The 27,990-nt window shown below is 56.8% G+C and overlaps 2 protein-coding genes across 4 annotated transcripts; one reads left to right on the top strand and one right to left on the bottom strand.

Moving 5' to 3' along the window:
• Positions 1-22: 22 nt before the first annotated feature.
• On the top strand, positions 23-25,959 carry PDK2 (pyruvate dehydrogenase kinase 2). Of its 3 annotated transcripts, none has more exons than XM_022558190.3 (11): positions 23-236; positions 2,093-2,234; positions 9,362-9,433; positions 9,781-9,965; positions 10,429-10,518; positions 10,706-10,783; positions 13,145-13,221; positions 13,312-13,410; positions 13,579-13,686; positions 14,356-14,469; positions 15,275-25,956. In XM_022558190.3, exons 1-11 carry the CDS (start codon positions 119-121, stop codon positions 15,413-15,415), a joined length of 1,224 nt encoding a protein of 407 aa, XP_022413898.1. In that variant the 5' UTR covers positions 23-118; the 3' UTR covers positions 15,416-25,956. The 3 variants fall into 3 exon arrangements, with proteins under 3 accessions (XP_022413898.1, XP_089757236.1, XP_022413896.1); XM_089901110.1 differs by lacking the exon at positions 23-236 and adding an exon at positions 735-1,700 and having other exon boundaries at positions 15,275-25,958; XM_022558188.2 differs by lacking the exon at positions 23-236 and adding an exon at positions 2,471-2,881 and having other exon boundaries at positions 2,137-2,234; positions 15,275-25,959.
• On the bottom strand, positions 17,574-27,273 carry SAMD14 (sterile alpha motif domain containing 14). Its single transcript, XM_022558186.3, has 9 exons — positions 27,222-27,273; positions 22,641-22,807; positions 21,920-22,208; positions 21,110-21,197; positions 20,945-21,019; positions 20,679-20,838; positions 19,349-19,468; positions 19,106-19,261; positions 17,574-18,276 (listed from the first exon to the last, which is right to left on the bottom strand). The coding sequence occupies exons 1-9, from the start codon at positions 27,262-27,264 to the stop codon at positions 18,121-18,123; spliced, it is 1,254 nt and encodes a 417-aa protein (XP_022413894.1). The 5' UTR covers positions 27,265-27,273; the 3' UTR covers positions 17,574-18,120.
• Positions 27,274-27,990: the final 717 nt, after the last annotated feature.

Here is a 27,990-nt window from a genome sequence, read left to right as displayed (position 1 = left end):
AGGGCCAGGGTGGGGTGTAGGCGGCTGCCGCGGCGCTGGGCCCACCTGGGCCGAACGGAGCGCCAGCGCTACTCGCGCGGGGACCGGAGCCCGAGCCCGAGGCGCGGCCGCCGCCGCCATGCGCTGGGTCCGCGCGCTGCTGAAGAATGCGTCCCTGGCAGGGGCGCCCAAGTACATCGAGCACTTCAGCAAGTTCTCCCCGTCCCCGCTCTCCATGAAGCAGTTTCTGGACTTCGGTACAAGTGGGCGGGAGGCGGCTGGCAGCGAGGGCCCGCGGGGGGGTGGAGGTGGAGTGAAGGAGTCCTGGCCGTGAAGGATTAACGAGGAGGGTAAGGGAGGCCGAGTGACAGGGAAGGTTTGCTTGCAGGGATCCAGACAGGAAAGGGTTAACGGGGAGGAAGGGGCCGGCCGCCGGGCTTGAAAGGGTTAAGGGCACCGTTACTGAAGAGACTGAACTGTTAGCAGGAAGGGGGGGGCACTGAGAAGGAAGGGTCCAAGATGTCTTCCTGGGCTTTGTGGGGGTCTTGGAGAGGAAGGGGCAGTGAGGCGGTGATGTTGGAGCAGGAGGGTGTAACCACGCACTAAAGGGTTACTGGGGGTTGTCCTGGCGACTCTAAAAGTGAAGGTCAGAGAGGAAATGAGGGGGATGCTGGTGGGGGTAACAAGGCAGCACTGGGAGGTGCAGCCATCTGGAAGGAGACCTGCGCAGGGGGGGGGGGCGGAGGGGTCGTTTGCGGGAGGGGGCTCTTTCAGGTGCGTCAACAGGAGTGAGGCCCTGGCCGGTACACCTCCGCCCACTGAAGGAGCTGGCTCCCAGCTGTCCTAGAGGGCAAGGACATTTGCAGATCAAATCTGCTGTGGCCTGGTCACCTTACCCCAGCTGGGCAGGGGTCCGGGGCACCATGAGATGGAGTCAGGTAGCTTGTACTTACCCATCTTTGGCTGCCCCCCTGGGTTCCTGGGCCAGGGTCCTCTACCATCAGTGTTCTGGGGGTGGCAAGGCGGTGCCAACGTGGGGACTGAAACAGGCATTGTGTGGACCCTGTCTGTTCACAGGGAATTTCCATGGTGCCAGCTGGAGATTAGGAGGGGTTGCCCAGGTCTCTCAAGAGTTGAGGAGACAGAGCCTGGCTTAGGTTACAGCTGTGTCACTGGTGGGACAGGGTGGGGAGGTGGCAGCCATGATACAGGGCATCTGTTCCCCAAGACTTGTCTGCCTACCCCCCTCCCTGTTTGAGCTCCCCTCATGTAGGAAAGCCTCCTGTGCCCACTCCCAGCCCCCAGCATCTGTCCAGTCCAGACTGGACCCCAGTTAACAGAACTGTCACAGCAGGGAGGGGCTCACAGTAGAGTTTGGTCCCCCACTTGGAGTTCAGTGAGGGAAACAGACCTTCAGAAGGATGGTGACATGCACTGGATGACAGTTAAAAGCAGAACCTGGACTTAGAACCCAGGTTTCCTGACTCTAGGCCATGGCCTCATTCAGTCCTCTACTCCCTCTTCATTTTCAAGCCAGACCAAGGATCAAAGTATTTGGGCCCCAGTTCTCAGGCCCTGTCTACCTCACAGGTGGGCGGGCATTAACATAGGGCAGCTCTACAATGGGCATAAAGACCAGCTGGGCCAGAGATGACACCGGGACCCTGCAGCTGCGGTAGTCCGAGCATAGCTCCCCTCAGCCAGGGGGAGCTCATCCCAAGGTAGGGATGGATTTCCCAGGCCCTTCTGCCCACCTGGATCAACCCCCCCGAAGTGAGTATCTACTAGGAGGGAAAGAAAGAGAAGTGAGATAACTTGGGCTGGAGGCAGCTCCCAGTGGGCCCAGGACGACCCTTTTCCCTGTGGTTGAAGGCAAGCAGGGTTCAGCTGGGGGTGGGGAGAGGATGCAGCCTCTCTAAGGGTTAGGCTGGGTGGTGTGGTGGTCAGTGCAGGGTGGGGTCAGGAAAGGCTCCTTGTCCCATGCCTCCATCTCTTCTCTTCTGAACCCTCAAGGAAATAAAGGATTTAGTGACCTGACCCCGCCCCCCCCCAAGATGCCCTCTGGCTCCAGTGCTTTGTAACTCTGTGAGCTCACCCTTCCCTCTCCCACCAGGGTCCAGCAATGCCTGTGAGAAAACCTCATTCACCTTCCTCAGGCAGGAGTTGCCCGTGCGCCTGGCCAACATCATGAAAGAAATCAACCTGCTTCCCGACCGGGTGCTGAGCACACCCTCGGTGCAGCTGGTACAGAGCTGGTGAGACCCCTGAATAGGTCCCCGCACCTCCCACCCCATTGTCAGATGCCCCCTGCTCCCAGGAACCTTGAGGGAGGCGGGGAAAGAGGAGAGGCACAGGGACTCCGAGAGGTAGGGGGGTTCCTATGGTCAAGTGGGAATGTTAGGCCAGAGCAGGGACTCAGATCAAGCTCGTAGCCTCCATGTCTAGGGGACACAGCCCTATACTCACCACCCTCCGTTCTCTGGAAACACAGGATCCGCCTAGAAATCATCATTTTCACAGCCAGAAACCCAAATCAGGCTAATGTCCGCATTTGCCACCAGCCCTGGTCCTGAAAATCTAGCACCTGTTGGGTAGTATTTACCTGAGGCAACTTTGTGGGAAGCAGACACCGGAAGAAGCTAATCTTCAAATTATATAATCCAAACACGTCAGCGTGTTTTGGATGTTGGAAAACCCTCGAATAGATGCAAGGACGGCACAGTACCAACTCCAAAGAGCTTTGGATGGGCAAAGACCAAAGGTTTATTGCACAGAGCAGCAGCAGCAGAGAGAAATCCTCAGTAAAGTTTACTCAGAAACTCTGTCCAGGGATAAGTAACTGAATGCCATTAGCCAGAGGCCAGTCACATGAAGAAGGAGCAAGAATTTGCTGTGTAACGGGGTATGTAAATGCGTCATCACAGTTGATCTTCAGTGGCGTGTGTGCAGAAATCTTTTGCCCTTGCTTCTGGCGGTGGCAGGTGTGGTATGACTGCGGTTTCCTTCCGGACTCGCGGCATCCACACCTACTTCGAGCCCAGTGCCGTGTTAGGTTAAACAGGCAGCAGCTGCCCTCAGGGAGCCTGTGATCGCACGGGGGGAGTAGAAGAGGGCAAACTAAGAGCTACACAGTGGCAGGAGCAGGAAGCCGCTGAAAAGTTAGCTTTGTTTAAATTAAAAGCGAAGTCTTATTTTTAAATAACATTGATTGGGTTTTTTCCCCTCGTTGCGTAAGTATGACATGTTCACGTTGACACCTGGAGAACACAGAAAAGTAGGTAAAAGGGAATGCCAACCACTACCGTCCCCTTAACCAAACACTGTTAAGGTTTTGTAAGTGCCCTTTATTGGTGCCCTTCCAGCTTTTTTCTATGCATGAATATGCATATGCATGACTTACTCTAATTAAATGAGGAGAAGGTAAGGAAGGACCAGGTGCATGATGTGTGCACAGTGAATTTCAGTTGAATCAGAAAGTTGTGGGGCAGTTGAAATGGACGCAGAGAGGAGGTGACGTGTCACTGGGCCTTACAGGGTGCCTAACTGAACCCTGACCTAGAAGGGAGGGAACGGCGTTCCAGGCCAAAGGAACTGCTTGTGCAAAGGTGCAGAGGCCGGAGAGGGCCCGGCTGGGGCATCTGAGTGCTCACTTTGTGGATATAGCGCTGTTACTGCAAGCGGTGAAGGTGGACGGGGGAACAGAGAGCAGAGCCTGATTTGCATGTGGCCCAACAAGGTCACCCCTCGCTGGGCCCTGTCCCTTAGAGGTCCAAGACCTCTGAGCCAACTGGCATTTCCTGCCATCGGGCAGTGTGGAAGGCATGGGGAGGGACAGAAGGTGCCATCTGTTCTCCCCAGCCCTCCTCCGGCTGAGTGACCTGGCTGCCTCTCCAGCTGGTCCCTGACTCCAGGTCAAGGCTTCTCAGGCCCCTCCCTGGACACCGTGTTCCTAGAAGAGTCAGGGGATGTGGGGAGGGAGGGCCGGGAGCTGCTGAACTGCCCGCGATGCCCCCGAGGCCCCCAGAGTCCCTTCCTGAAACTCAGTTACACGTGTGGGGGGCTTGGCCTGACGTTATTCTTCCCTCAGAGCTGGGAAGTAATGTCCAGCAGCAGCAGGAGGGAGTGAAGTTAGACAAAAGGGAAGACTTCCCAGTGCTTCCCAGTGACTCGCTTAGAGGGGAGCAGGCCAAGGTATTGCTAGAGTGTGCCGACACACTGAAGAGACGGCCTTCTGCGGTTGTTTCCAGAGAATGGATGTCAGCTGCAGCAAGAGAGACTGTGGTCTGAGGGAAGGAAGGGCTCTCCGAGGCGGCTGCCTGTGAGAGAGGGCAGACCTCCCTATCCAGGGGAACCCCCTTGCCAGCTTGGATGATGGAGGCGGTGGAGGTGGGTAGAGTCTGCGGGAGAGGAGGGGGACGACCTATCAGAGAGCCTGGCAAGAGGCCCGCCAGCCTCAGAGTCTGACGAGTGAGGAGCAAAACCTCCCCTTTGGAAATGGACAAGCCCTGAGCACCTGCTCTCTGGAGGAGCAGAGGTAATAGTTCATCTGTGGCGAGAGCTAATGGAGTTTCTATTCAGCTGGGGAAAGGTTCCAGGCAGGAATCACTGTGGGCAAGTGGAGAATTCCTGGCTCTAAACAAACCTGATGTATTATTTCAACCGGACAGACTTGGTGTTGTGGGAACTTGTTTTGGAAGCGACTGGAAGGTAGAGGAGAGCCCTGGGTGTGGCGCCGGCATGCCTGACTCTGAGGCTGGGCTTTGCTGCTTGCTAGACACTTAATGTTTGGTCAGCCACGTGGCCCCTCTGAGCCTCGGCTTCCTCATCTGTAAAATGGGGATCCGTTCTGTTGCTAAGGGTCAGATGCCACGGCTGGATGTGAAAGTACACGGAACTCTCTAAGCGTGAGTGATGTCTGCGAGCTTCTGGCAACAGCACCTCCGGGACAAAGATGATGTGCTGTGGCAGAGGTTCTCTTCACAGCGTAGTAATAATAATGATGACGATGGCAGAAGCAGACATGCCTGGAGCTGTTCTAAGCGTGTCCACGTATTAACTCATTTAACTTCACGACAGCCTGATGAAGTAGGCCTTGTTCTTATCCCCATTTTGTAGATGAGGAAACTGAGGTTCAGAGAGAGTAAGAAACTTGTCTGAGCTCATTCAGGTAATAATTGGTAGAGCCAGGATTCCATCCCAGGCTGTGTGATCTGGAGGCTGTGTTCTTGAAGGGAAAGGAGAGAACCGCATTCTGGGACAGTGACCAGGAGTCAGAGATTTCTAAGCTCACAGAGCAAGTCAGTGGGAAAGTAGATTTTCTTTACAGAGATGGTTTGATGGCTAGTATTGTGGGGGCACAGAGGGGTAACCTTGCCTCCTCTCAGGAGAGAAAGACAGCCTGAGGAAGGGCGTGGAGTCGGTGGGGATGTACTTCGAGAAAATGGAGGCTTGAGTGATTATTGCAGAGTAGAATGAAACAACAGCGAGTCACTCCTGTCACCAGTAGAGCCTTTGCAGGGCTGTAGGGAAGGGGGTGGCAGGGGGTATCACCAGCACCTTCTATGAACTTCCCTTGCGTCAGCAAGGTATGTAGACCCCAAACCCAGTCCTTGTCCTGGAAAAGAATGACCACCTCACAGGTTCCGGGCACCCAGGGCCAAACCCTGCCATTGAATCCCTCAGCCACCACTTACGTAATCAGAGTGGAGACCGGGCACCAGCATCATCTCCTCTAATCCGCGCCTGCTGCTACGAAGCCCACTTCACACACGGGAACCTGAGTGGCACCGCCAGCAATGGGACCCAGGTCGGCCTGGCTCAGGGCCGTGCCCATCACCCCTCCACAAGCAGCTTCCAGATAGACGGGGGACACGTCTGCCCCCTCTCCCCTCCTCACAGGGCCTTTGCCTTGTTCACACCCCTGGTCCCCAGTGGCTGTGGACACTAGTACGTGGTGCACACACACCCGCAGGCGCCCAGACACACACACGCTTACCACTCCTCTGCCCCCACGCGAGGCTGCACACGCCTCCTCCCCAGCTGCCGGGCACTCATTCCGACACCGACACTCACACACGCACGCGCGCACACACACACACGCGCGTGCACGCACACACGCTCACACACCCTCGCGCACACTCACGCGCGCGCGCGCACACACACACACGTGCGCTGTCTCGCTCCCTCCTCTCCCCATTTTCCACTCCTCCCAGCTCCTAAATCCAGGGCTCTGGAATGGCTGGAAAGCCCCAGAGGCAGGGTTTGGGGCTTCCACATTACCTCGGTGGAGGGGAGAGGAAGGAAGCTCTAGATCTCACCCAGGAAGTCCTGGGCCTTGCTTCCTGTTGAGGTCGGCAGGCCAGGCCTTCCCTAGGGCGTCACATTGGCCCCGCTGCCTGCTCTACCAGGCCCAGGGCAGGTTGCGCATCTGTCATTGCACCAGTGGTCCAGACCGCCTGTGTCTAAGCCCAGCTCTTTCTCTGGCCCTCGGGGGTGGGCAGCCCAGGAGCCAGCGTCACTCCTTCCCCAGCGTCTTTCCCTTTTTAGGACCAAGATCTGGCCCAGGGGTGAGGTCTGGTCTGCCAGGCCCTTCGGGGGCTTCAGGCCAGAGTCAAGGTTCCCCTGGGAGAATCTTTGTCATCCTCTCCTCTTCCTTCCAAGAGCACACTCAGGACCACTCCCCTGAAGGAATGGCCCTGCGAGGGAGGCAGGCAGGGATTCTAAACCCTGCTTCACAGTAAGGAGACTGAGGCCTGAGGCTGCAGCTCTCCCCAGAGCCCTGGCCGCAGGCACTGCTCATTGCCAGTCCATCCTGGTGCCCTTTGTTCTACTTCACGTGACAGCGCCCTCTGTGGTTCATTAGGCAGCCACAGAGGGACGGGGCCAGCAGCGAGAGCTCTCATCCTACCCTCAGCCCCGCTCCTGGCCAAGCTGGTCAGGGGCCCCTAGCTCTCTCTGCTTGCCCCCAGGGTCTTGGGAAGGGGTTCCAGGGCCCCCACCCCTCAGCTGGTCTCCTCCCTCTCCTCTCTCTGCCTGTCCCCACCATTGCATACTCGCAGGTTCTCCTCCCAAATCCCCTCTCCAAGAATCCCATGAGCCTGAAGCTTTCTTCTGGGTGTGGTCAAGGAATGAGGGATTTGGAGTAGCACAGGCCTGTGAGAGAGGATCCCAGCTCTGCATGTTAACTTCCTCATCTGTAAAATGGGTCTAGCGGTAGCACCCCCCCCCCACACCCACAGGGTCACTGTGGAGGTTAAAGTAGGGGAACACAGAGCAGAGCCCTGGCACAAGGCCGGCGCCAGTAAATGCTGGGCCACCTTCACCATCAGCATCGCTGTTAGGACTGGCGTAGACAGTGAGCACTTGGCCGTGTGGTGTAGACCTGGCATCAGACAGACCTGGGTTGGAATCCCAGTCCAAATGCTTACTGTGGCCTGGGGCATATTACCTGCCCTCTCTGAGCTGGTTTCCTTGTCTGCAAAAGGGGGGAAATACCACATGCTCACGAAGGCTGCTGGGAGATGAGAGACCCTGTGTAGACTCTGAGCTCTAACGGTCACTGGGTAAGTGTCGTCTGTTCTTATTCTCCAGGGAGCCCGAGGTGAGGCCGAAGGAGGGCCGCTCTGACTGTCTGCCGGGGCTGCGGGGGTACTGAGGGGGAGCTGATCTCCTCTGCTCTGTCGGCTCCCCCTACCAGTGACTACGCCACCTCTTGCCAGGCGTCGTGCCGGGCCCTGGATGGGGAGGGCAGGCAGGCGCAGCAGGGCGAGCACGGCCCCATTCCTGCCATCGGTGGCTGTCCAGAGCATGACAGATTCAAACATGGTGTGATTCAGAGTCTTTGCCCAGTACAACCAGGAGAAGTGTGTCGTGTGCCACCTGGGGACCCAGAGGGTGCACTCAGCTGTTGACAGTGTCTGAACCACTGTTCGAAACAAGAGCAAACGTTTAGAGAGTGCTCACTGTTTGCTAGGCACTGTGTTAATTATCACATTTAATTCTCACCAAAAAGCAGTGACAGCAGTAGGTACAAAACCCTTCCTTTTCTGATGAGCAAACTCAGGCCCAGAGAGGTTCCATGACTTACCCAGAGCCACGCGGCTCAAAGTGGAAAACCCCAGCCTGGAACTCGGCAGAGCCAGCTTCAAAGCTAGCTCTTTTACCCTCTTCTCCACTGGTTGAAGCAACAGAGGGAACAGTAGCACCCAGTGGGTGGAGGGGGCAGGGCATTCCAGGCAGAGGGAACCGCAGGCCCCGTGGGCTGAGCATTTGGGGCAGCCAGCACTGTATAGTGGCAGGAGCGCTGGAGGCCGGTCTTCACTATACTACCTCCCAGCTGTGGGACTGCTTCAGGCCTCAGTTGAGGAGACTGTGAAATGGGGCTAATTACTGCCGTTCTTACCTGTCAGGGTCAAAGCACTGTGTACCTGGGAATGCTTCCGACTGTGGTGGGGGCCTCTTCTAGAGACACTGTTAGGCCCCGGGGGCCCTCCCCCCCCCCCCCCCCCCCGTCCCCAGGTCAGAGCTCTCGGTGGCCCCTCCTTCCTGCCGGCTGGAAGTGTTTCTGCCGGAGAGAGGCTCAGCTCTCTGCCTTCCCCAGGAGAATGGGCTGTTGCGGGCTGAGGTGTTAGCAGGGAAGCAGTGGCGTCCTGCCTCGCAGTAGGGGTGGGGGTGGGGGACAGTGGCTCCAGGTTGCCAGCATCTGGGCAGCCCGGGTCGCTTCAGGCTCTCCGTGGGCTCCAGCCCTACCCAGCGTCAGAGCTGGGCATGCCCACCCCACCCCGAGTCCTTCCCACCCACCATTTAAAATCCAGTTCCCTAGGAGCCTGCATAGCTCCTGGTGCCTGGAGTCGGGAGTATGAGGCTGTCATCTTCCTCCCTGAACCCCTGCTCTGTGACAGCTCTGGGCTGGCCACTCTGCCACCTGTGCCCGTGGGATGCAGCAACAACCCTGCGGGACAAACACTAAGATCTGCTTCCACGACGGGCCCTGGGGAGCTAAGTGCCTTGCCCCAGCCTGCTCTCACTGCTGGTCTCGGGCAAGGCCCCCTCTCCGGTCTGGGCCTCAGTCTCCTAATCCGGGAGACCTGTGGGTGGGGTGGTCACCAAACCCCCTTTGAGGACTGCTATTCTAGGATATCAAGCAGAGGCGCTCTAGGCACCAACAAATTAGAGACTTTCTTGCATAACTCGCGGTGTCATTGGGGAGACTCACGTACGGAGGGAGCAGAGTGAGAGAACTTTTGACGCAGCTTATGAACCCACGCGGCCCAGCTCTGGGCGGCGCCAACTGGAGGCGCGGGACGGAAGCAGGGTCAGCAGAGTCGGGTGTGCTGGGGCCCGGCCTGGGGCTGAGGCTTCCCCCGCCCCCTCCCGCACACAGGTATGTCCAGAGTCTCCTGGACATCATGGAGTTCCTGGACAAGGACCCTGAGGACCATCGGACCCTGAGCCAGTGAGTGAGGCCTCGGCTGGGGGCGGAAGGGCAGGTGTGGGCCACGGCCCCGGGGGCAGAAATGCCAGCGAGATGAAGGAAATGCCCCCACCCTCAGGGGTGTCCAGTCTGAGGGGGCAGAGAGCCCCCGATCCTTGGTGTGCCCTGAGTCTGATGGGGGGACCCAGGCCCCGCCCCTGTGGAGCTCCCAGGCCGTCAGGCAGGCGGTGGGAGATTTGGGGTGGGCTTCCGGAGGAGTGGGCTGGGGAGAGTCGAGTGGGTGAAGGCACCGTGCAGAGAAGTGGGGAGAGTCTGAGGGTGTCCCAGGGCTGGGGCGGGGTGAGGGCCGACGTGTACCCCCATCGCAGGTTCACCGACGCCCTGGTCACCATCCGGAACCGCCACAATGACGTGGTGCCCACCATGGCGCAGGGCGTGCTGGAGTACAAGGACGCCTACGGCGACGACCCCGTCTCCAACCAGAACATCCAGTACTTCCTGGACCGCTTCTACCTCAGCCGCATCTCCATCCGCATGCTGATCAACCAGCACAGTGAGCGGGCGCGGGCCGGTCGCTGTTCACGTGTTTACAGATGGCAAAACCGTGTCGCCTCTTTACGCGGCGTTCGTAAAAGTCTCGTTACGTTAGGACACAGGCGGTTGTCTGGTGTTTCTTACTCCAGGAGTATTAACTATGATTGTTGAGAAATCGTAGCCAGTCATTAATTACACAAGAAGGTAAAAATTACTTTTAAATGTATAGCAAAAGAGAAGACTAAATATAATGTAGAATGTATGGGGAGGAAACTTCTGAGAAGAATGCGTCAGGCGTACAAAGGTCCAAGACTGGCCTGGGCCAGGGCTGGAGGGGCCAGGGGTCAGGGGAGAGAGGGTGGGGGGGTGCGGCATCAGGGTCAGAAGTGTCAGAAGTAGAGGTGGAGCACTGGAGAACGGAGGGGGAGGGAGCGCTGGGGTTGTGTGGCCCCGCTAACCGCGCCCGCCCTCCCCGCCCGCAGCCTTGATCTTTGACGGCAGCACCAACCCAGCCCACCCCAAACACATCGGCAGCATCGACCCCAACTGCAGCGTCTCTGAGGTGGTGAAAGGTGAGCTGTCCCCACCGTGCCTGGCCCACAGAGGAGCCCCAGTGATCCCCCAATCTTACCTGGCCAGACGGTGACCCATTCCCCAGTGGGTGGGGGCCACGTCCCCATGGGTTCAGTGTTGGTGCCAAGAGGACTGCCTGCTGGGGAGAGGTCACCCCATTCCCTGATGACCCCTCTCTTCTCTCAGATGCCTACGACATGGCCAAGCTCCTGTGTGACAAGTATTACATGGCCTCACCTGACCTGGAGATCCAGGAGATCAATGGTGAGGGAGTGAGGCTGTGTGTCTGCTTGTCTGTCTGTCTAAGGGCTGGGCACATGGGAGAGGAAAGTGAGGTGGGACTCAGGAAATGAACTGTTACCTGGATGAGGGAGAAGCAGAGCTGTTATTGTATTATTATTATTAATTTATCTGGTAAATATTTATTAAGCAGTAAACACAACAGGCAAGGTCCCCGTTCCCACGGAGCTCACATTCTCGGTACTGGGGAGGTTGGGGAATGGGACCTTTAACCAATGAACAAATAACAAACAAGATAACTTCAGGTCATGATAAGTGACAGGAAGGAAACACAATGGGGTAACGTGACAGTGATGGATAGGAGCAGTGTATTAGGTGGGATATGAGTTTGGCTGTGTTCCCAAAATCCAAAAACGGGTTTAATTTGAGAGAGAGATTTCCCTCTCCCCAGCCCCTGCGGGAGAATGGTTAAAGCTGGCTACCCACCCTCATGTCTCAGTTCCAGCCTGGAGAAGGGGAAAGAGGATGTAGAAGGCAGGGCCCAAGAGCTGAACATAGCACTTTCCTAAGTCTCCCAGCTGCAAGGGAGGCTGGGAATTTAGTCTCTAGCTGGGTAGTCACGTGCTAGTCAAAACTTCAGGGGAGGGAGGCATCTATTACTAAAAGAAGAAAGGGAATAACGGATACAAGAGGATGGCTACAAGGGTCCTACTTTGGATGGGGTAGTCAAGGACCAGAAGGACCAGTGTGGTGGGGTTAGGAGATTAAAGGGGTGATGGGTGGGAGAGAGGCTAGGCTTGCAGGGCCAGTGGACCACAGACAGGAGCTGGGATTTTGAGAGCAACAGAAAGCCACTGGAGGTTTGAAGCACGGTGATGACAGGATCTGAGTAACATTCTAAAGATATTTAGAGGGGACTTCCCTGGTGGCGCAATGGTTAAGACCCCGTGCTCCCAACACAGGGGGCCCAGGTTCGATCCCTAGTCAGGGAACTAGATCCCACATGCATGTTGCAACTAAGGAGCCAGTGAGCCGCAACTAAGGAGCCCACCTGCCAAAACGAAGACCCAGTGCAACCAAATAAATATTAAAGAAAAAAAAAAGATATTCAGAGGTTGGAGGAGGCAGGAGAGGACACAGGAAGACCAGTTAGGAGGTCATTGCAGATTCAGGCAAGGAGAAGGGAAGGCAGCAGAGAGGAAAAGAAGGGGGTGAACTGGATAAATACCTTGGAGGTGGAGGGGTGAGGAGGATCAGGGCCTCTACCCTCCCCTCCACCCACCTGCTCCTCAGCCACCCTGGCCTGTGGGCCAGAAACCTGAGGTGTTCATGCCTCTGTGCGAAGTCACACTGCCCACATCCTAGTCTTTCCTTAAGACCTGGATCAAGTCCACCTCCTCTGAAAAGCCTTCCCGGACTTCCCAGGAAGAGTTAGGCACCGCCTGCCCCAAGTGTACCTCTAAATTGCACTGTTTGAATTACTTGGCAGAAACCAAAGGGCAGAGACAGGCCGCTTTACTTCAGGATCCCTGGGGTCAAGCCCAGGGCCTAGCACACAGCTCTGGGTACAGCACCTAATATGAAAGTCAGTTGTGCGTTTCTCTCTCTAGACTTGAATTTCTGAGAGGGTAGGATTGAATTTTATTCAACTTTATGTCTCCACTGCTCAGCACAGGGCCCGAGTTTCCTTCATTCATTGATCCACTGCACATTTACTGAGCTTCTGCTACATACAAAGCTCTGTGCCAGGCACCAGGAAGAGACACTCAGTCTATAAAACCAAGAAAACTCTCCAGGATAGAGTGATTCTTGGGAAGTAGGATGCTTGTGTCAAAATCACCTGGGCAGCCCCCTCCCCTCTCCTCTGGGTGAAAAGGCTCTACAGGGGATTCTGGTATCAAGGTGAATGCTAGTAGGCTACATTTAGGATAGACAGATATTATTTGGGTGGATGAATGATGGATAGATGGGTAGATAAACAGTGGATGAATGGAAGGATGGATCTGTACTTTGAATGAATGGATAGATGGGAAAGAGATGTTTGAACAGATGCATAGATCGAGGGACAATTGGATGGTTGGATGGACATTGAATGGGTAGATAGAGGAATGAATAGATACTGAATGGATATGACTATGAATGGATGGATAATGGATGGCTGGCTGCACGGACAGACACTGTATAATGGATGGATATTATACAGAGAGACAGATGGATGAATGGACACTGAATGAATGGCTAGATGGATGAACAAGTGAGCAGATGGATGGACGATGGATGGACAGTGGTTGGTGGTTGAGTGCTGGGTGCTAGATGCTGGTGAATGAATGCTGAATGGTGACCTCTTGACAATTTCCTGATCTGTGGTTTGGACTTCCCTGGCAGCATCCAACTCCAAACAGCCAATTCACATGGTCTATGTCCCCTCCCACCTCTACCACATGCTTTTTGAACTCTTCAAGGTGAGGAGGCTGGGGGATGGTCCTTTGTGGGGGGTGGGAGTGGTGAGGTCTAGGTTGCTCTCACTGTGTCTTACCCCTTTTCCACCACAGAATGCCATGCGAGCGACTGTGGAAAGCCATGAATCCAGCCTCACTCTCCCACCTCTCAAGGTCATGGTGGCCTTGGGCGAGGAAGATCTTTCCATCAAAGTATGTGACCCTTGACTTTGGGGGCCAGAGAGCAGTGGTGTGGAGACTTCCCTCCTGCCAGGAGATGGGCTGAGGGAAGCCCCTGGGGGTGAGGAAGATCTGAGAAGGTCGGGTGGGGTGTGGAGAAAACTGAGGTCTGGAGACCCTGACGTGTCCCACGTCCCCCAGATGAGTGACCGAGGTGGGGGTGTTCCCTTGAGGAAGATTGAGCGACTCTTCAGCTACATGTACTCCACGGCCCCCACGCCTCAGCCCGGCACCGGGGGAACCCCACTGGTGAGATGGCTTCTCTCTGGCTCCCCCCACTGGCCTCCTGAAGGATGCCTGTTGGCCTTCGGGTCTCTTATCAAATTGTCATTCTTGCCCATCTCTCGCTTCCCTACCTCCCACGGTCCCTCCGTCCTTGTGTGGCCGTGTGTGAGTCTGAGTCTGGGCCTCCCTGCTCTTCCTGTCTCTCCCAGCCTGTACCTACCTACCTATCTGTGGGTGTCTTCTGTCTGTCACTGTTGCTCAACTCTCCCTTCCCCTCTCTCTCTCCACAAGGAACTACCTCTCTCTTGGAGTTGTTCAGCTTACCAACACCTCCCTGTCCGTTCCCAGCAGAGTAGGCAGAGCTGGGTGTGGGAAATTGAGACAGAGAGGTGCCCCGTGACCTGCCCAGACCCCTGGCTACCAGTCCCGAGCCCCTCTCCCTGCCCTGCTTACTGCTCCCCACCCGCCCCATGCTCCGCAGCCTTCCTCCCTCTGCCAGACCGATTTCCTTTATCCCACGGTCCCCACCTTGCCTCAGAGCTGTCCCTTTCTCATGTCCCCTCCCCACCCCAGTTCTGGGAGTCCCCGTGCACGACCCCAGCCTGGCCCTCCTCACCCAGCACATCGGGTCCCTGCAGTTCCAGGAAGCCCAGGGCCAGTGTCTCATCACGCTCCCTTCTCACCCCCTTGCAGGCTGGCTTCGGGTATGGGCTCCCTATTTCCCGCCTGTATGCCAAGTACTTCCAGGGGGACCTGCAGCTCTTCTCCATGGAGGGCTTTGGGACCGACGCTGTCATCTATCTCAAGGTGAGTGCCCCTGCCTGCAGAGTCTGGCTGGGGGAGTTTGCTGATACGTCGGGCCTGTTATTAGGTTGCTTTTCCATCCCTCCAGTCTTTTCCTGATTCCAGACTGAGAATCAGAGCGAAGCTATAGTTCGCAGCCACCAGGCACTCCTAAGTTGGCAGGCAATTTCAGGGAGTCTGTGGTTTGCATGAGTAAGACCCTGTTCTGGGAACCCTTGACTTGCTAGACTCAGAAGGAAACGGTGGTGGTGGGGGGTGCGCTTCCCTGGTGGCTCAGTGGTTGAGAGTCCGCCTGCCAATGCAGGGGACACGGGTTTGTGCCCCGGTCCGGGAAGATCCCACATGCCACGGAGCGCCTGGGCCCGTGAGCCATGGCCACTGAGCCTGTGCGTCCGGAGCCTGTGCTCCGCAACGGGAGAGGCCACAACGGTGAGAGGCCCGCGTACGGCAAAAAAAAAAAAAAAAAGAAGGAAAGGGGGGACCACAGAGAACTCCTGATTCAGCTCAGGGGGAGACTGAGACCCAGAGCTGGTAACCTTGTTCAGGGTCACAGAGCCTAGCCTCCTTCCTATCTCTCCCTGACCTTTAAGTGAACAGCCTTCTTGAATGGGCAGGAACAAGCCACAGAAGGGACAGACCCTTTCATGGGTCTTTCCGGGTTAGTCATCTCAGCCAGTGTCTGGCACTTGGCTGGGCTAACATGTGGGCCACAGTCAGTGGCCGCCAGAGCGTACCGGGGCAAGGCTGGTCTGCCGAGGAGTGGGCAAGGCGCAGGGAAGCAGGAGAGGCTGACCCTGATGCCGTTCAGGCCCTGTCCACGGACTCGGTGGAACGCCTGCCCGTCTACAACAAGTCAGCCTGGCGCCACTACCAGACCATCCAGGAGGCCGGTGATTGGTGTGTGCCCAGCACGGAGCCTAAGAACACGTCCACGTACCGTGTCAGCTAGAGGCCACCCCACTCATCCGCACCCAAGAGGATGGACTGCTGTCTCTGGATCCGGCCACCATGGTGACCCTCCCTGTCCCCACCCCAGGTTGGGGGAGGCTCTCCCTGATGACCAGCTTCTTGTCTCTGTGGAAATCACTGCGGTGACCGGTCTGTGGTGGCCCCTAAGTGCCAATCTCTGTCCCTATGGAGACTCCTAGGTGATCTCCCTGGGTCCAGTCTCTGTGGGCAATGCCTGAGGATTGGGGGATGTCTCCACCCTGATAGGGTGTCCCAGAGATACATTTCCATGGCATTCTTTCTCTCTGAGCCCAGAGCTGCCACTTCTCTGCTGGGGGTCCTAGGTCCCCCTCACTGCCTTCCACAGCCCTGGCCTTCCAAGTGGACACCCCTGCTTGCCTTATTCCCTTGGCCCGTGCCGGTACCCTGGCCCTGGTCTGGTGTCAGTGTTAGGAAGGGGCCAGGTACCCGCCACATCTGGCATAGTGGGAGGGGACCCTTGGTTGGGGACCTGGTCCTACAGTCTCTTCCTCCACTCTGAGTTTAAGGTCAAAGTTAGGAGGGAGGGGTTTCTCACCTGGGGCTCACCCCTAAAGCCGAGGAACCTGGGAGGACCCAGAGCTTGGCCATCCAACCAAGCTGCTTGAAGCCTGCAGGTGGCCCCAGCAATGTTTCTGCCACCTCCCGAGCCCTTCCCCTGCATGTCCTCACGTGCATACACCTGCCTGCCACACACGGTCCCCCACTGAGCTCCAGACCCCAATTCCCACTGTGCCCGCGTGTGCTTGGGGTGGCTTTCTCCCTAGAATGTTGTGTGTACATAGCTAATTTCATAGCCCTGAATGCGCCCACCCTTTCCCTTAGCACACAGGGGGTTAAAGTTGTGTGCTCCTCCCAGTGGCTGTGATGGTGACAGTGACATCCACAGTAAAGAGGAGATCGAATGAGACTGCAGCCCCGCTGCTTTCCTGGGGGAGGGAGATCCTCACGTATAAACGCATACAGACTGCAGCCCCTGTGACCAACACATGACGCGCTCGGGACACCTGATCCCAGCTCAGGACATGGTTCAGTGCGTGTCGAGTGTAACAGCGGCCACAGCTGTCCATTCAGAGCACTTGACGGTGCAGCACCCAGGGACAGGACTGTGGCCTCCCACATTCGGGGCCCAGCCCAACCCCCCAGCTGGGGCAGACAGAAAGGTCACTGGCACATCGTAAGTGTTTATTGAAATAAACTGAGTACCGCCTCCCCCTTCACATGCAGGTGGGCACCCAGATAACTCCTGATGGCTTCAAGGACCTGGGAACTTTTCACCTTCCCCACTGGCCCCTCCTCTGGGCCCAGATGGTACTGATGCCCCCATATCTCAGTCCCCTCTCTGAAGCCCCTCTCCCGGCACAGATAGCAGAGAGGAGGAAAGGACTGAGACCCAGGAATAGGGGTAGCCCTCAGGCCACAGCGCTTGGGCTGGAACGAGGGGAGTAGGCATGCATCGGGTCCTGTCCACCGCTCCAAGCGGATGGGAGGAGGTGGAGCGAGGTCTCTAATCGGAGGCCACTGGCCTCATTGTTAACTCCGGCCAGTGCTCCAGAAGCTGGGCTAGCCGCTGGCCAGCACCGTAGCCGCACGCTCCCTCCCTACAAGGACAGATGGCTTGCTCTGGGCTGCTGGGGTAGACTCCACCCCCACCCAGGGAGCTGGCCCCACCCCTCCCTGTGGCCCAGGAACCGGAGCCCGCACCGTCTGCCAGTTCTGGAACCCACTGAGGCCTTGCTAGGGACCAGGGCAGATGGGGGACGGCTGATGAACCTTTCCAATTTAGCAGCCTCCGGGGGACCTCCCAGATTTTGCCTCTCTGCTTGGCTGGGACGAGGATTCACCAGTTCAGGACCATCTAGGCATTGGTAGGGGGTGTCTTCTGTGGCCACCAGCTCCCAAGTTTGCTCTGTCCTCAGGGAGGGCCCAGGTGGCCTCTGAGGGAGCAGCAGAAGTGGGCCCAGCTTGGGGAGTGGGTCAGAGACCAGGCTTTGGGCCTCAGGAGGGGCAGACCTGCAAGGGCATTATCTCAACACTGAGACCCACAGGACAGGGACAGGGAAAAGGAGGAGCTTTGCCTCCTCCCTTCCTTCTGAAGTCCTTGCAGAGATGATGTGGGGTAATCACGCTGCTTTCTCTGCCCTCCTGTTGACGAGTGCAGACCGGGAGCCTACCTTGCATGCAACTTGCTGCAGGCCCACCAGCCTCCCTGCGGAGCAGGACAGGGCTCTCCTGACACACAGTCACCTGGGAGAGCTGGAAAGGAGCTGCTTTATCTACCTGCTCCTGCAGAGATGCCCGGCCCACCTCTCTGAGCCCAGGGCTTCTGGTAGGTAAGCAGGCCTCCTAATTCACTGCTGGTCCCAGGACCACCATGGCCTGAGGGCAGAGGGTCAGAATGACTCAGGCACTTCCGGGCTCCCAGACTTGCTTCAGCCCTGGCGTCTCTGCCCATAATCTGCCACTTCCCCCAGGAACCGTGTGCCAGACGAGTCCTTGAAATGGGATTTATTACTGGGTCCTCCCCTTGGGGTCTCCCTTTCTGAGGAATCTGGGTCCAGATAGAAGACAGGGTGAGAGGGCTGTTCCTCCTGAGAACATGGGGCCAGGCCCCACTTCCCCGGGCGGCCTGTGCCCTCAGAGCCCAGCAGCTGCCCGCCCGTCTCCCTAGCTCCTCTTGGCCGTCTGCTCCCTGCGCCGCAGCTTCTCACGCTGCCGCGCAGCCTTCTCCTGGGCCTTGCGCTCCTTCTCAGCGGCCGCTGCCAGCTCCTTCAACTTCCGCTTCACTAGCGCCCGGTCATGTGAGTTGCTGAGCCCCAGGCTCTGGAGGAGGAATCCAAAGGTGAGGGGAAGAACCCCGGAGCCACCCAGGCCTGGCCAACCCAAGCCCCGGGTTCTCTGTGCCCCAGGTGTATTCTATCCGGAGCTCTTGCCAGCCCTCAGCCTCCACCTCCCAGACTTGCTAATGGATCAGAACCCTCAGGGCAAGAATTTGGAATGGGAGTGATTGGGACAGATGGCGGTAGAGGGTTGGCTCCCATATTCCTCCACTCAGGATTTCAGCCTTGGCATGACCCTGCCTGATCCCCCTGAGGCCCAGAGACGGGGAGCAAAACGTCCAAGGTCACACAGCTAGTCAGTAGCTGAGTCCCCTCTCCATCCCAGAGACTTCCTGGGGGACTCTTCGCACCACCGCTTCCCCAAGCAGCTCAGCAGAGGGTGCACAACAGGCCAGAAGCCCCCAGTGTCAGAGAGACACCCCCTGCCACCGCCCCCCCCACCCCACCCCCACTCGTTCCCTCCCACAACCACCAGCCTCCAAGATTCTTAGTCTTGGAGACTAAGACTCCAAGAACCAGGTGAGATGCCCAGGGGAGACTGTTTAGAGCAAAGAGTCAGATAGGATAGTCCTCAGGGTCAGAGGTCAACCTGGAGACTTGGGCTGGAGCTTGAAGGTCAAACTGAGGAATTGGGCTGGAGTCAGACTGGGAACCCATACTAGAGAGCAACGATCAGGCCGGGGATCTTGCCTAGAGGTCAGAGGCCAGGGCGGTGGTCTTAAAGGGAGTGGAAAGGTCAGGATGAGGGGATCCTAATTCTTGAAGGTTGCCTCAGGCTCTGGCTGGGTCGTGGCCCTTCTACTCTGACCCACCTTCAGCTTGCTTCCATCCAGCTGCAGTAGCTGTGGCCCATCCACCTGCCTCGCAGCAAACTCCGCGGCATACTGCTCCAGGTTGAGGCTGTGCAGCCACTGGCCCACCTGCTGACTGGTCCAGTGGTAGATGGTGGGGAGAGGTTCATCCAGAAACTGGGGCGGAGACCAAGGAGCGTGAGGGGGGAAGGCGTGGCCCGTGGCCCGCACACCTGGCTGCGTCAGACGTCAGGGCCTGCTTACCTCATCCGAAGACTGGGACAGTGTGTGGTAGGGGTAGGAACACTTGCCCGCCTGCCGGGGACCACTTGGAATCTTGGGGCTGCTGCTGGGGGGTGTGGAGTCATCGCTCAGAGTGGATTCCTAGACAGGAGGGGGGCATGGTGCTGAGGAGAGAGCTCACCTCCAAGCGCAAGGCAGTCACCCCCGACCCTCCAGCCCCATCCAGAGGAAGCTGAAGCCCAGGGCTGAGCACCAGGAGTTGCTCAGGGCCCTCGTAGTGAACCAGGAGCTAGGCGGCCACGCTGGGCGCGGTGACTCGTGCGAGGCATCGCATCTGAGGCCTCTGGGAGGACGTGGGGCTAGAACTGAGCCAGGCGGAGTAGTTAGCAGGAATGGAGGAGGTCAGACTGGTGTCGCTTTCTAGACAGCTGACTGGGATTCCCTCGCGCTGGGTCGGACGTCTCTGCCTTGTGCCTCCCCAGCATGGCCTCTAGCACCCTGGCTCGTAAAAACCTGGTTAGATGTCTTTGTCCTCACTGGACTGTGAGCTCTGTGAGGGCCTGGGCTGTGTCTGTTCACCAGGGCCCAGCACAAGGGAAGGAAGAAAGGGAGGGACCCCTTCTCCCCTGAATTTCCGGTTTTCTGATCTCCTCTGACCCGGCTGCACATAAGGAACAGAATCACAGAACAAGCACAGGGCTGGGAGTCATAGCGCCTGGCACCTAAATCCAACTGAGTCTGTAGGGACATCCCTTCAGTCTGGGCTTGCATTTGCTCATCTATACAATGGGGGTGAGTGTGTCTGCCTTCCCTACTTCACTGAGCCTTTCTGAGAGTAAAGCAGAAACATGCACTCGGAGCTTTGTAGACTGCGGAGTCCTGGTGAACGTAAACAGATGCTCATTCTTGCTTCTGCTACTCGGTCTCACTTCTCCCACAGGGTTGTGCGCTTTCTGAGCACTAGCTAGGTTGGGGTCCTGTTCATCTCTGCTTCCCCCAAGCATCACCACACCACACACGTAGCCCAGCTCCTAGGACAGGACATGGGGCCAGAACTGAGCCAGGCAGAAGAGCTAGCAGGGATAGAAGAGCCCTCAGGCCGGGTGTGTACTAGGGGACCATGGAGGCAGCAATGAACGAATCAATGAAGGAGCCACTCAGCATATAAACAAGTGAATGAGTGAATGCCTGAACTCAGAAACTGGATGAATTAATGGATCACTGAATGGCTCCATGGACAGACAGATGGACCCCAGGAATGCCTGGATCCCAGCCCAAGCCAGGGTGAAGTATGTCTTCATGTCACCTGAGTCTGGGGGCCAGTATGGGAGCCAGAGGGCCACAGACTCACCTGAGAAGCTGACTTCTTAGGGCTGAAGCGCTCGTGTTTAGGGGAGCAGGCCGGGGAGGTGGTGCTGCCAGAACACGCCGAGCCCTTGCCACTGTCTGTGAACCAGGAAAAGGGCAGGAACGGGGAGCCCCCTGACCTGCCGGACCCCTCCACCGACTCCCTGTGGAGAGAGCGCCCTGCATGGGTGTGGGCACCAAGGCAAGGGCTGGGGCCCACAGGGAGCTGGGGGTAAAAGCTGTGGCTGAGGGGCTGTGGGTACCTCTTACCTGCTGCCCATGGACAGACGGTTGCTGCCCTTCTCCTTCCGGCTCTTGCTAGTGGATGCTCGGCGTAAGGTGACCCTGTGGGGAGGGCAAGGGGGAGTGGGACAGTGCTGCCCACTATGCTACCCCCATCCCCAAGCCTTTGTTCTTGGCCCCTCTTCCACTCACCCCAGGTCCAGGAACTTTCGGCGAGTCTTCTTATCCAGGCCAATGGTAGGGCTGGCGGGCTCAGGTGGGCTGGCATCCCGGCTGTCATCTTTTGTGGAAGAGAAGGAAGGAAATAGCCTGTGTGGTGGCTTGTCTGCCTCCTCCAGCTGCCAGTGAGGTGGTAGGAATTCTCTCGACTTAGAATCAGGCAACCTGGCTCTGGTGCCCTTCACTAGCTGTGTGACCTAGGACAAGTCGCTACCTTCTGAGCTTCCTGCATCTCAAATACGGGGATAATGACACTGCCTATTTCATGAGAACTAATAAGATGTTGATGAAAGCCTTATACAAACCATAAACCACGCTGAAAAAGTGGACCACTGCTGTTTACTGTTAATTTTATCTTGTCCAACTTGTAGCCAACCTTCTAATCTTGGCTCACATGTCACTTCCTCAGAGAAGCCTTCCAGGATGCTCCCAACTGCTCCCAGGATGCTTTCACGCTGATATATGCTCTCCCGCCCCGCGCACTGTTTTCTCACATAGCACTTAATACACCTTGTAACTATACGTTTAATCAATGGATGATTTGATTGCTTCTCCTCGAACCTATAAGCCCCGTGAGGACGAGAACTGCATCTGCTTGCTCTTCTGTGTGTGTCAGTGCCCAGCAGTGCCTGGCACATATTAAGGCGCTCGGGAAATGAGTGAAAGAACCGTGGTCTTTATTCCCCACCTTCCCCAGCCACCCTGCCCCTCGGATCTCGCCACGCACTTCGGCGCCCAAGGGACCTCTTGCCAGCAGGGGGCGCCGCGCCGACCGCCGCTCACCTTCGCTGTGCGGCTCGGCGCGGGCATGGCGGCGCACGAAGCTGGGCGAGCTGTCGGACGAGGGCGCGGAGCGCGGCGGCGAGCAGGAGGCGGCGGCCAGGCCCTCGTGCGAGGCGGCGTTGTGCAGGGGCCTGTAGCGTGCGAGCGGCGAGGGCGGCGGCTCGTCCTCGTCCAGGCTGCGCCGCAACCCCGGGGGCTCCAGGCAGAAGGAGCTCCCGGCTGGGGACCCCGGGCCCGAGTGCAGAGGTGAGCGCAGCCGGTGCAGGGGGCTCCCGCAGCCATCGGTCACCTGGGGAAGGGGCAGCCGCTCACCGCCAACCCTCCTCCCCTCTTCCCGGAGGGGAGCTCGGGCTCCTAGGTCCTTCCGGGACTTGGAGGGAGGGTTTCCTCGTGCCTTGGGCCGAGAGGTGGCTGGGCAGCGAGAGGTGGGAAATGGGACTTCCGGTCACACAGGCTGGGGCTGGATCCCGCCTCCTTCACTTACTAACTGTGTGACTTTGTTAGTGAACCTCTCAGAGCCTCAATTTCCTCGTCTGGAAGATGGGGATAATACCTTCCTTGAAAGGATGAGATGAGCCAGAATTGAACTGCAGCTAATATCTGTTAGCCTTATTATGTCAGAAGTCTAGGGGTGTGGTTTCCCTGGAAGAGTGGTTTGGAGGGATTATCCAGGAGCAAGAAGGGTGGGTGGGGTATGTGCGATTGGGTGGATTGCCCCAACCTTGCCTCCGGGCCCATCGGAGCCTTCACCATCTTCTGCAGAGCTGGCACTGTCCCGAAGCCTCGAGCGGGAGGGCCTGTGTCTCCGGCCCTTGGCCAGTAGTTGGGCTCGGGCCTTGTGTAAACTGCTGTCCAGTCTGACGGTCTCTGGCACAGCCAAGTCCAGGTCTGCAAACCGGGGAAGAGGGGCAGAGACCAGACACATGAGGACAGCAATCCCGGAGGCCCACCTCAAGTGGCCACCTGTACTCACACCCAGGCATTCAACAAACGTCTCCAAGCGCAGGGCACTGATAGTCCTATGAGATGGAGAGCTGGGTCTTTCACAGTCTCGCAGGGAGCTGGACATATCAGCTCATACAGTGTGTGATGGAACCTCTCACAGGCACAGAGGACAGGATGGCTCTGTTTGGATGGGTTGGAGGAGGAAACACCAAAGCTGGGTCTTAAGGTCTGGATGGGAGTTTACAAGAGAGGAGGTTGGCAAAACTAGTATATGCAATGCTGGGAGGAAGGGAAGCCGGGGGCGGGCACCTCCAGGGCAATGGGAGGGCAGGTTTGTGGAGGGAAGGACTGGAGGATGAGGCCGGAGAGAGCATGGTTGTAATTGCTACCACTGAAGAAGTGCCAACTACACGCCAGAACATACATACAACACCTTGTCTACCTAGAACAACCCGCAGGCTAGGGACAGCTGTTATGGACATTTCACAGCTAAGCAAACTGAGGATCAGAGAGGTTAGGTCTCTTGACTGAGGCCAGCAGCTAGCAATGTTCTGGGATTTGAGCCTGGCTAGTCTAGCTCCAGAGATTGGCCCTGCTGGGGACACTGGCTTGCTGTGCCATGCTCAAGGTCACACTCAGAGACAGCACTGCTGAGCATCTAGAGGGCTCACAGTTAACTGGAGCAGAGGGACCCCCAAAAGCCAGCGGCGGTGGCAGAGAGGAAAGCCTACAGACCCCTGAAGCCTGTCTCTCCCGTCCTGGGGTCCATGGCCCAGGGCTAGGTCCTGGATGAGGACATGGCGGAAGAGTAGGCAAACCCTACAGATTATGCATAGACCCTCCTGCTCCAAGTTTCACTTTCCATTTGCTCCACCGGAGAATGCAGCCTTCACTCTGCAGTGAGCCTGAGCTTCTCCAGGCAGAGAAGGTTCTTCCCAGACCTCGGCATGGGTTAAGACCTTTCTTCACCACTCCACCCCTCATGATCTCAGGGTCCCCATACCATCACTCAAGGCCCTGCCTTGCCTGCTCCTCTTTCCCTTGTCTGCAGACGCCCCCTAAGCCACCCCAGTGGCTGAACTACTACCTATACCTATTTCCAACTCTGACCCCTCCCCTGAATTCCAAGTCTGGGCACCTCAGCACCTGCCAGGGAACTTACCATGTCAGAATCACCCAGGGACCTCAAACTCAACCCATCAAACGAACCCACCACCTTGCCTCAAACTGGTTCTCTGTCCCTGGCTCACTGAAAGGCCCCACTGTCCACCCAGTCACTCCTCTCAGACCCAGTTGGTAATTCATGTGTCCAGCTGCCTACTTGACACCTCCACTTGGATGTCCAATGGGCATCTTCAACGTATATGTCACAATTGGACTCCTGACCTCCGTACCCCCTAAGCTGCCCGGTCTGCCCAGCTCAGTGAATGGCGTCTCCATCCTTGCAGCTTCTCAGGCCAAACCCCTGGAGTCACCCGTGATTCCTCCCTCTCCCTCTCACCCTGCAAACTGATCCATCCACAATTCCTGTTAGCTCTACTTTGGAAATATATCTAGACATGCTGAAATATTTATGGTGAAATGACATGATGTTTTGGGTTAGGTTCAGAATAATCCAGGAGACTAGGAGTGGAGAGTGGAAGGGGATGTAGATGAAACAAGACTGTCCATGAGTTGATGATGGTTGAGGTTGAGAGATGAGTACGTAAGCGTATGATGGGGTACATTGTGCTAGTCTCTCTACTTTTGACTTCCCACAGTAAAATATTGTGTATATGTGTCTGTATATACACGCACTTACATACATGTATACATGTGGGGAGAAGGAGGAGGGGAGAGGAAAGGAGAGGGAGAACACACAGCATTCTTGGTCTAGGTCACTACTACCTCTTGCCTCCATTATTACAGATCATCCCGGCTGGTCTTCCCTCCTCCTCCCTTTCCCATTTACGGTCTAATTTCAACCCAGCAGCCAGAGTGATCCTGATAAAACATGTCAGCCCAGGTCACGCCTCCCTCCGCTCAGAACCCTCCAGTGACTTCCATCTCTCACAGAGTAAGAAGCCGAGTTCTTACCACGGCCTCCAGACTCAGGCAGCTCAGCGACTCTCTCCCTCTTCTTCCCTCTGCTCCAGCCACCCTGGCCTCCTGGCTCTTCCTTACACCAGCTATCCTGCACCTCAGGGCCTTTGCACTTCCTCTTCCCTTTCCTGCAAGGCTCTTGCCACAGATTTCTGCACAGTTCTCTCTCTCACCTCCTTCAAGTCTCTGCTTAAACGCTTTTTCTCACTGAGAGACCACCCAATTTAGAATACCCCCCAAACCCCCACTGCTAAATTTTTTCCTATATCGTTTGTCATTCTCTGGCATACCATATATTTTACTAATTTAGTTTATTGTCTCTCTCCACCCATTAAAACGTCAGCTCCGTGAAGGCAGACGTGCCTCTATTTTGTTCATTTGCACTAACACAGGTACAGAATAGTGTGTGCGTGACGTGTGTGAGACAGTGAATGTGTATATGCGTGTTCTGAGTGTTTTACAGTTACTAGCTCGTTTAAACCTCCCCACATCCCAAGGAGGAAGCGACTCCAAGAATCCCCAGGGCAGCCTTAATTTGCCTGAGGGTATAGGGCTGGTGAAGAGCAGGCCAGGGTTATAGGCCTTCGGGCTCCGGCTCCAGCGGCTCAGTGTGTAACTACCAAGCCCTGTCTACGTCCTCTGAGGCAGAGATGGGAGTGACTTGTGAGTCCAACCCCTCACTTTCCAGGCCCTTACTTTCCTTGGAGAGGAAAGTTTGGCCCAGGGTGCAGAGGGAGTTAAGGACAGTAGGCAGGGCTCCTGGAAGGGAGCTCATGAGCCTCCTCGACCAGTCCAGCGCGCAGCTGGTGTCCAGCCGCCCTGGGCCGTGGAGAAGGGCTCTCTGCACCTGAATCTGGGCCACATCAAAACCATGGTCATCTTACCGTGGAGGGTCTAGGGAGCAAAGGAACTCCTAAGGGGCTTGGGGCTTTTTGAGGCAAGGTGGGGCCAGCCTCTCCTCTGGTCCCTTACTCTACCAGGCCCTCATCACCTTGTCCATCCCTCCCACCATCTTGCTCTCCCTCTCCCTCTCTCCCTGGGAGTTAGCCCGGCCCTGGGCAGTGGGAAGTCATGAATATTTCATCACCTTTCTCTTCATGAAAGCCGCCAGGCAGGCAGCTACCTCAGCAGGTCAGGGAGAAGGAAAACAGGAAGGGTGGGGGGTGGGGGAGCGGAGGCCAAAAAGCCCAAGGAACGGGGAGCTCGCCTCTGCCAGGCCAGGGGTCAGGCTGGGCCTGCGTGGGGATGGAGAGACTCAGAGTCTGAGGCCCAGAGACAGTTCGAGGCTGGGGGCGTCCCCGAGGCAAAGCCTGCATGCACAGGCCCCAGGGAGGCCAGGCCGGGAAGCAGTTCCGGCGGGCGGCGTTGGCACTGCCAGGGCCTGTGGCAGCCGCAGGGGAGAGAGAGGTGAGCGGGGGAAGTGGGAGGAGGAGAGGGCAAGGAAGGTAGAGATGAGAGGAAGGGGTGGAGAAACTGGAGGCCCTGTGGCATTACACAGCTAGGAGCCCCTCCCAGCTGAGGGTCCTGAGGGCTGCATACGCACGTTCCTCCACCACGTTCCTCCACCGAACCCAGCTGGTAAACAGCCTTTCCACCCCAGTGCATGCTGGGAACTGTGTCCCGTCAGTGGTCTTCCTCTAATCCACACAATAGAAAGGCTGCAGGGGGTAAATGATGGGGTGGGGGGTGTCCATGCACCCCAGTGAGAACACGGGGGGTCGGTCTGGGGGTGTAGATGCTGAGTGTGTGTTATGCATTTTTGATTTCCCTGCACATCCATGCAGATGAGGTCCCTTATTTATGCAGCTCGGAGGTAACCTGTGTCACCTGCGCTGGGGAATACTGGTGTACATACAGCACAATGGCTGCCAGCAGGGAGTTAGGCAGTCTGGAGTTTTAGTCTCAGCTCTGCCACTAACTTGCGGTGTGATCTTTAAAGCAAGTCACTTCTGTGCTCCGTGTCCTAGGCTTAGGACAGGTGGGCACACTCCTTAGCCTTGTTGTGAGGGTTAAATGATACAGTGCATGTGAAATGGGGGTGCTAGCCTAGTACCTGGCATGAGACAAGCACTTGATAAATGGGGACCCTTATTATCATCGTTGTTGTAATTGGATATCTACTCAGATAATGGTGACAAAAAATCAGGCTGTAAGGCCAAAATACACACACACACACACACACACACACACACACACACACACACACACACTGAAGTTACCAGGATTCCTCTTCCCCAAGGCCCGATAGCTAGAGATAGAGCCAAACAGAACTTACCGAAAACCTCATCCGCAGGTTCTCGGAGCTTTGAGGAAGCCATGACTCAAGAGAGCTGGGAGGACAAGAGGAGAAAGAGGAAAAAAAAGACCACGGATAAGAGGTTCAGGTTGGTGCAGGCAAGGGAGCTGCCAATGGCTACCTGCTCCTAGCCTTCCGGCCCTCACCTCTCCTTACAACTCTCTCTCTGGCCCCTGAAAGAGAAATCATCTGAACTACAGCCCAGATTGTTGGGGCGGGCAGGAGGTAGAAGCAAGTCCAGGGTATCGACACAGGCTGTCCTGCAGCCCTGGTCCAAGCTGATTTGCTGAGTGCCTCCACACGGGTCACTGAACTTCTCTCCCCGTCACTGTCTTGGGCCCTTCCGTCATTAGCATTCCCTAAAAGCTTTTAATCATCGTAAGCTGTCCCATATCACATCTGGGATAAATCCTGGAGACTATTCAATCCAACCCTCTCATTTTACAGAGGGAGAGAGACGGGAGAATGACTGATCTAAGATCGCATAAGTTAATGGCAAGATCAAAATGAGAACCCAGGTTCTTCCATCCACCCACCTACTTACGTGCCTACTTATCCATGCATCTACTTGCCTATTCACCGTCCACTCATTCACCCATCCATCCACCATCCGCCCCGTCCAACCATCCACCCATGTTTACATCCGTCAATTTATACCATCCACCCATCCATCTTCCCATCCATCACCCAGTCCTGCCTCCCCCAACTCTCACCACCTGTCTTCCTGAACATGAGCTGTTCAGGAAGC

The sequence above is a fragment of the Delphinapterus leucas genome, chromosome 19, assembly GCF_059928025.1.
Source record: "Delphinapterus leucas isolate spDelLeu-1000000601 "Yukka" chromosome 19, BTC_Dleu_Yukka2, whole genome shotgun sequence".
NCBI lineage: Eukaryota > Metazoa > Chordata > Mammalia > Artiodactyla > Monodontidae > Delphinapterus > Delphinapterus leucas.
This window is presented reverse-complemented; position numbering and strand designations above follow the sequence as displayed.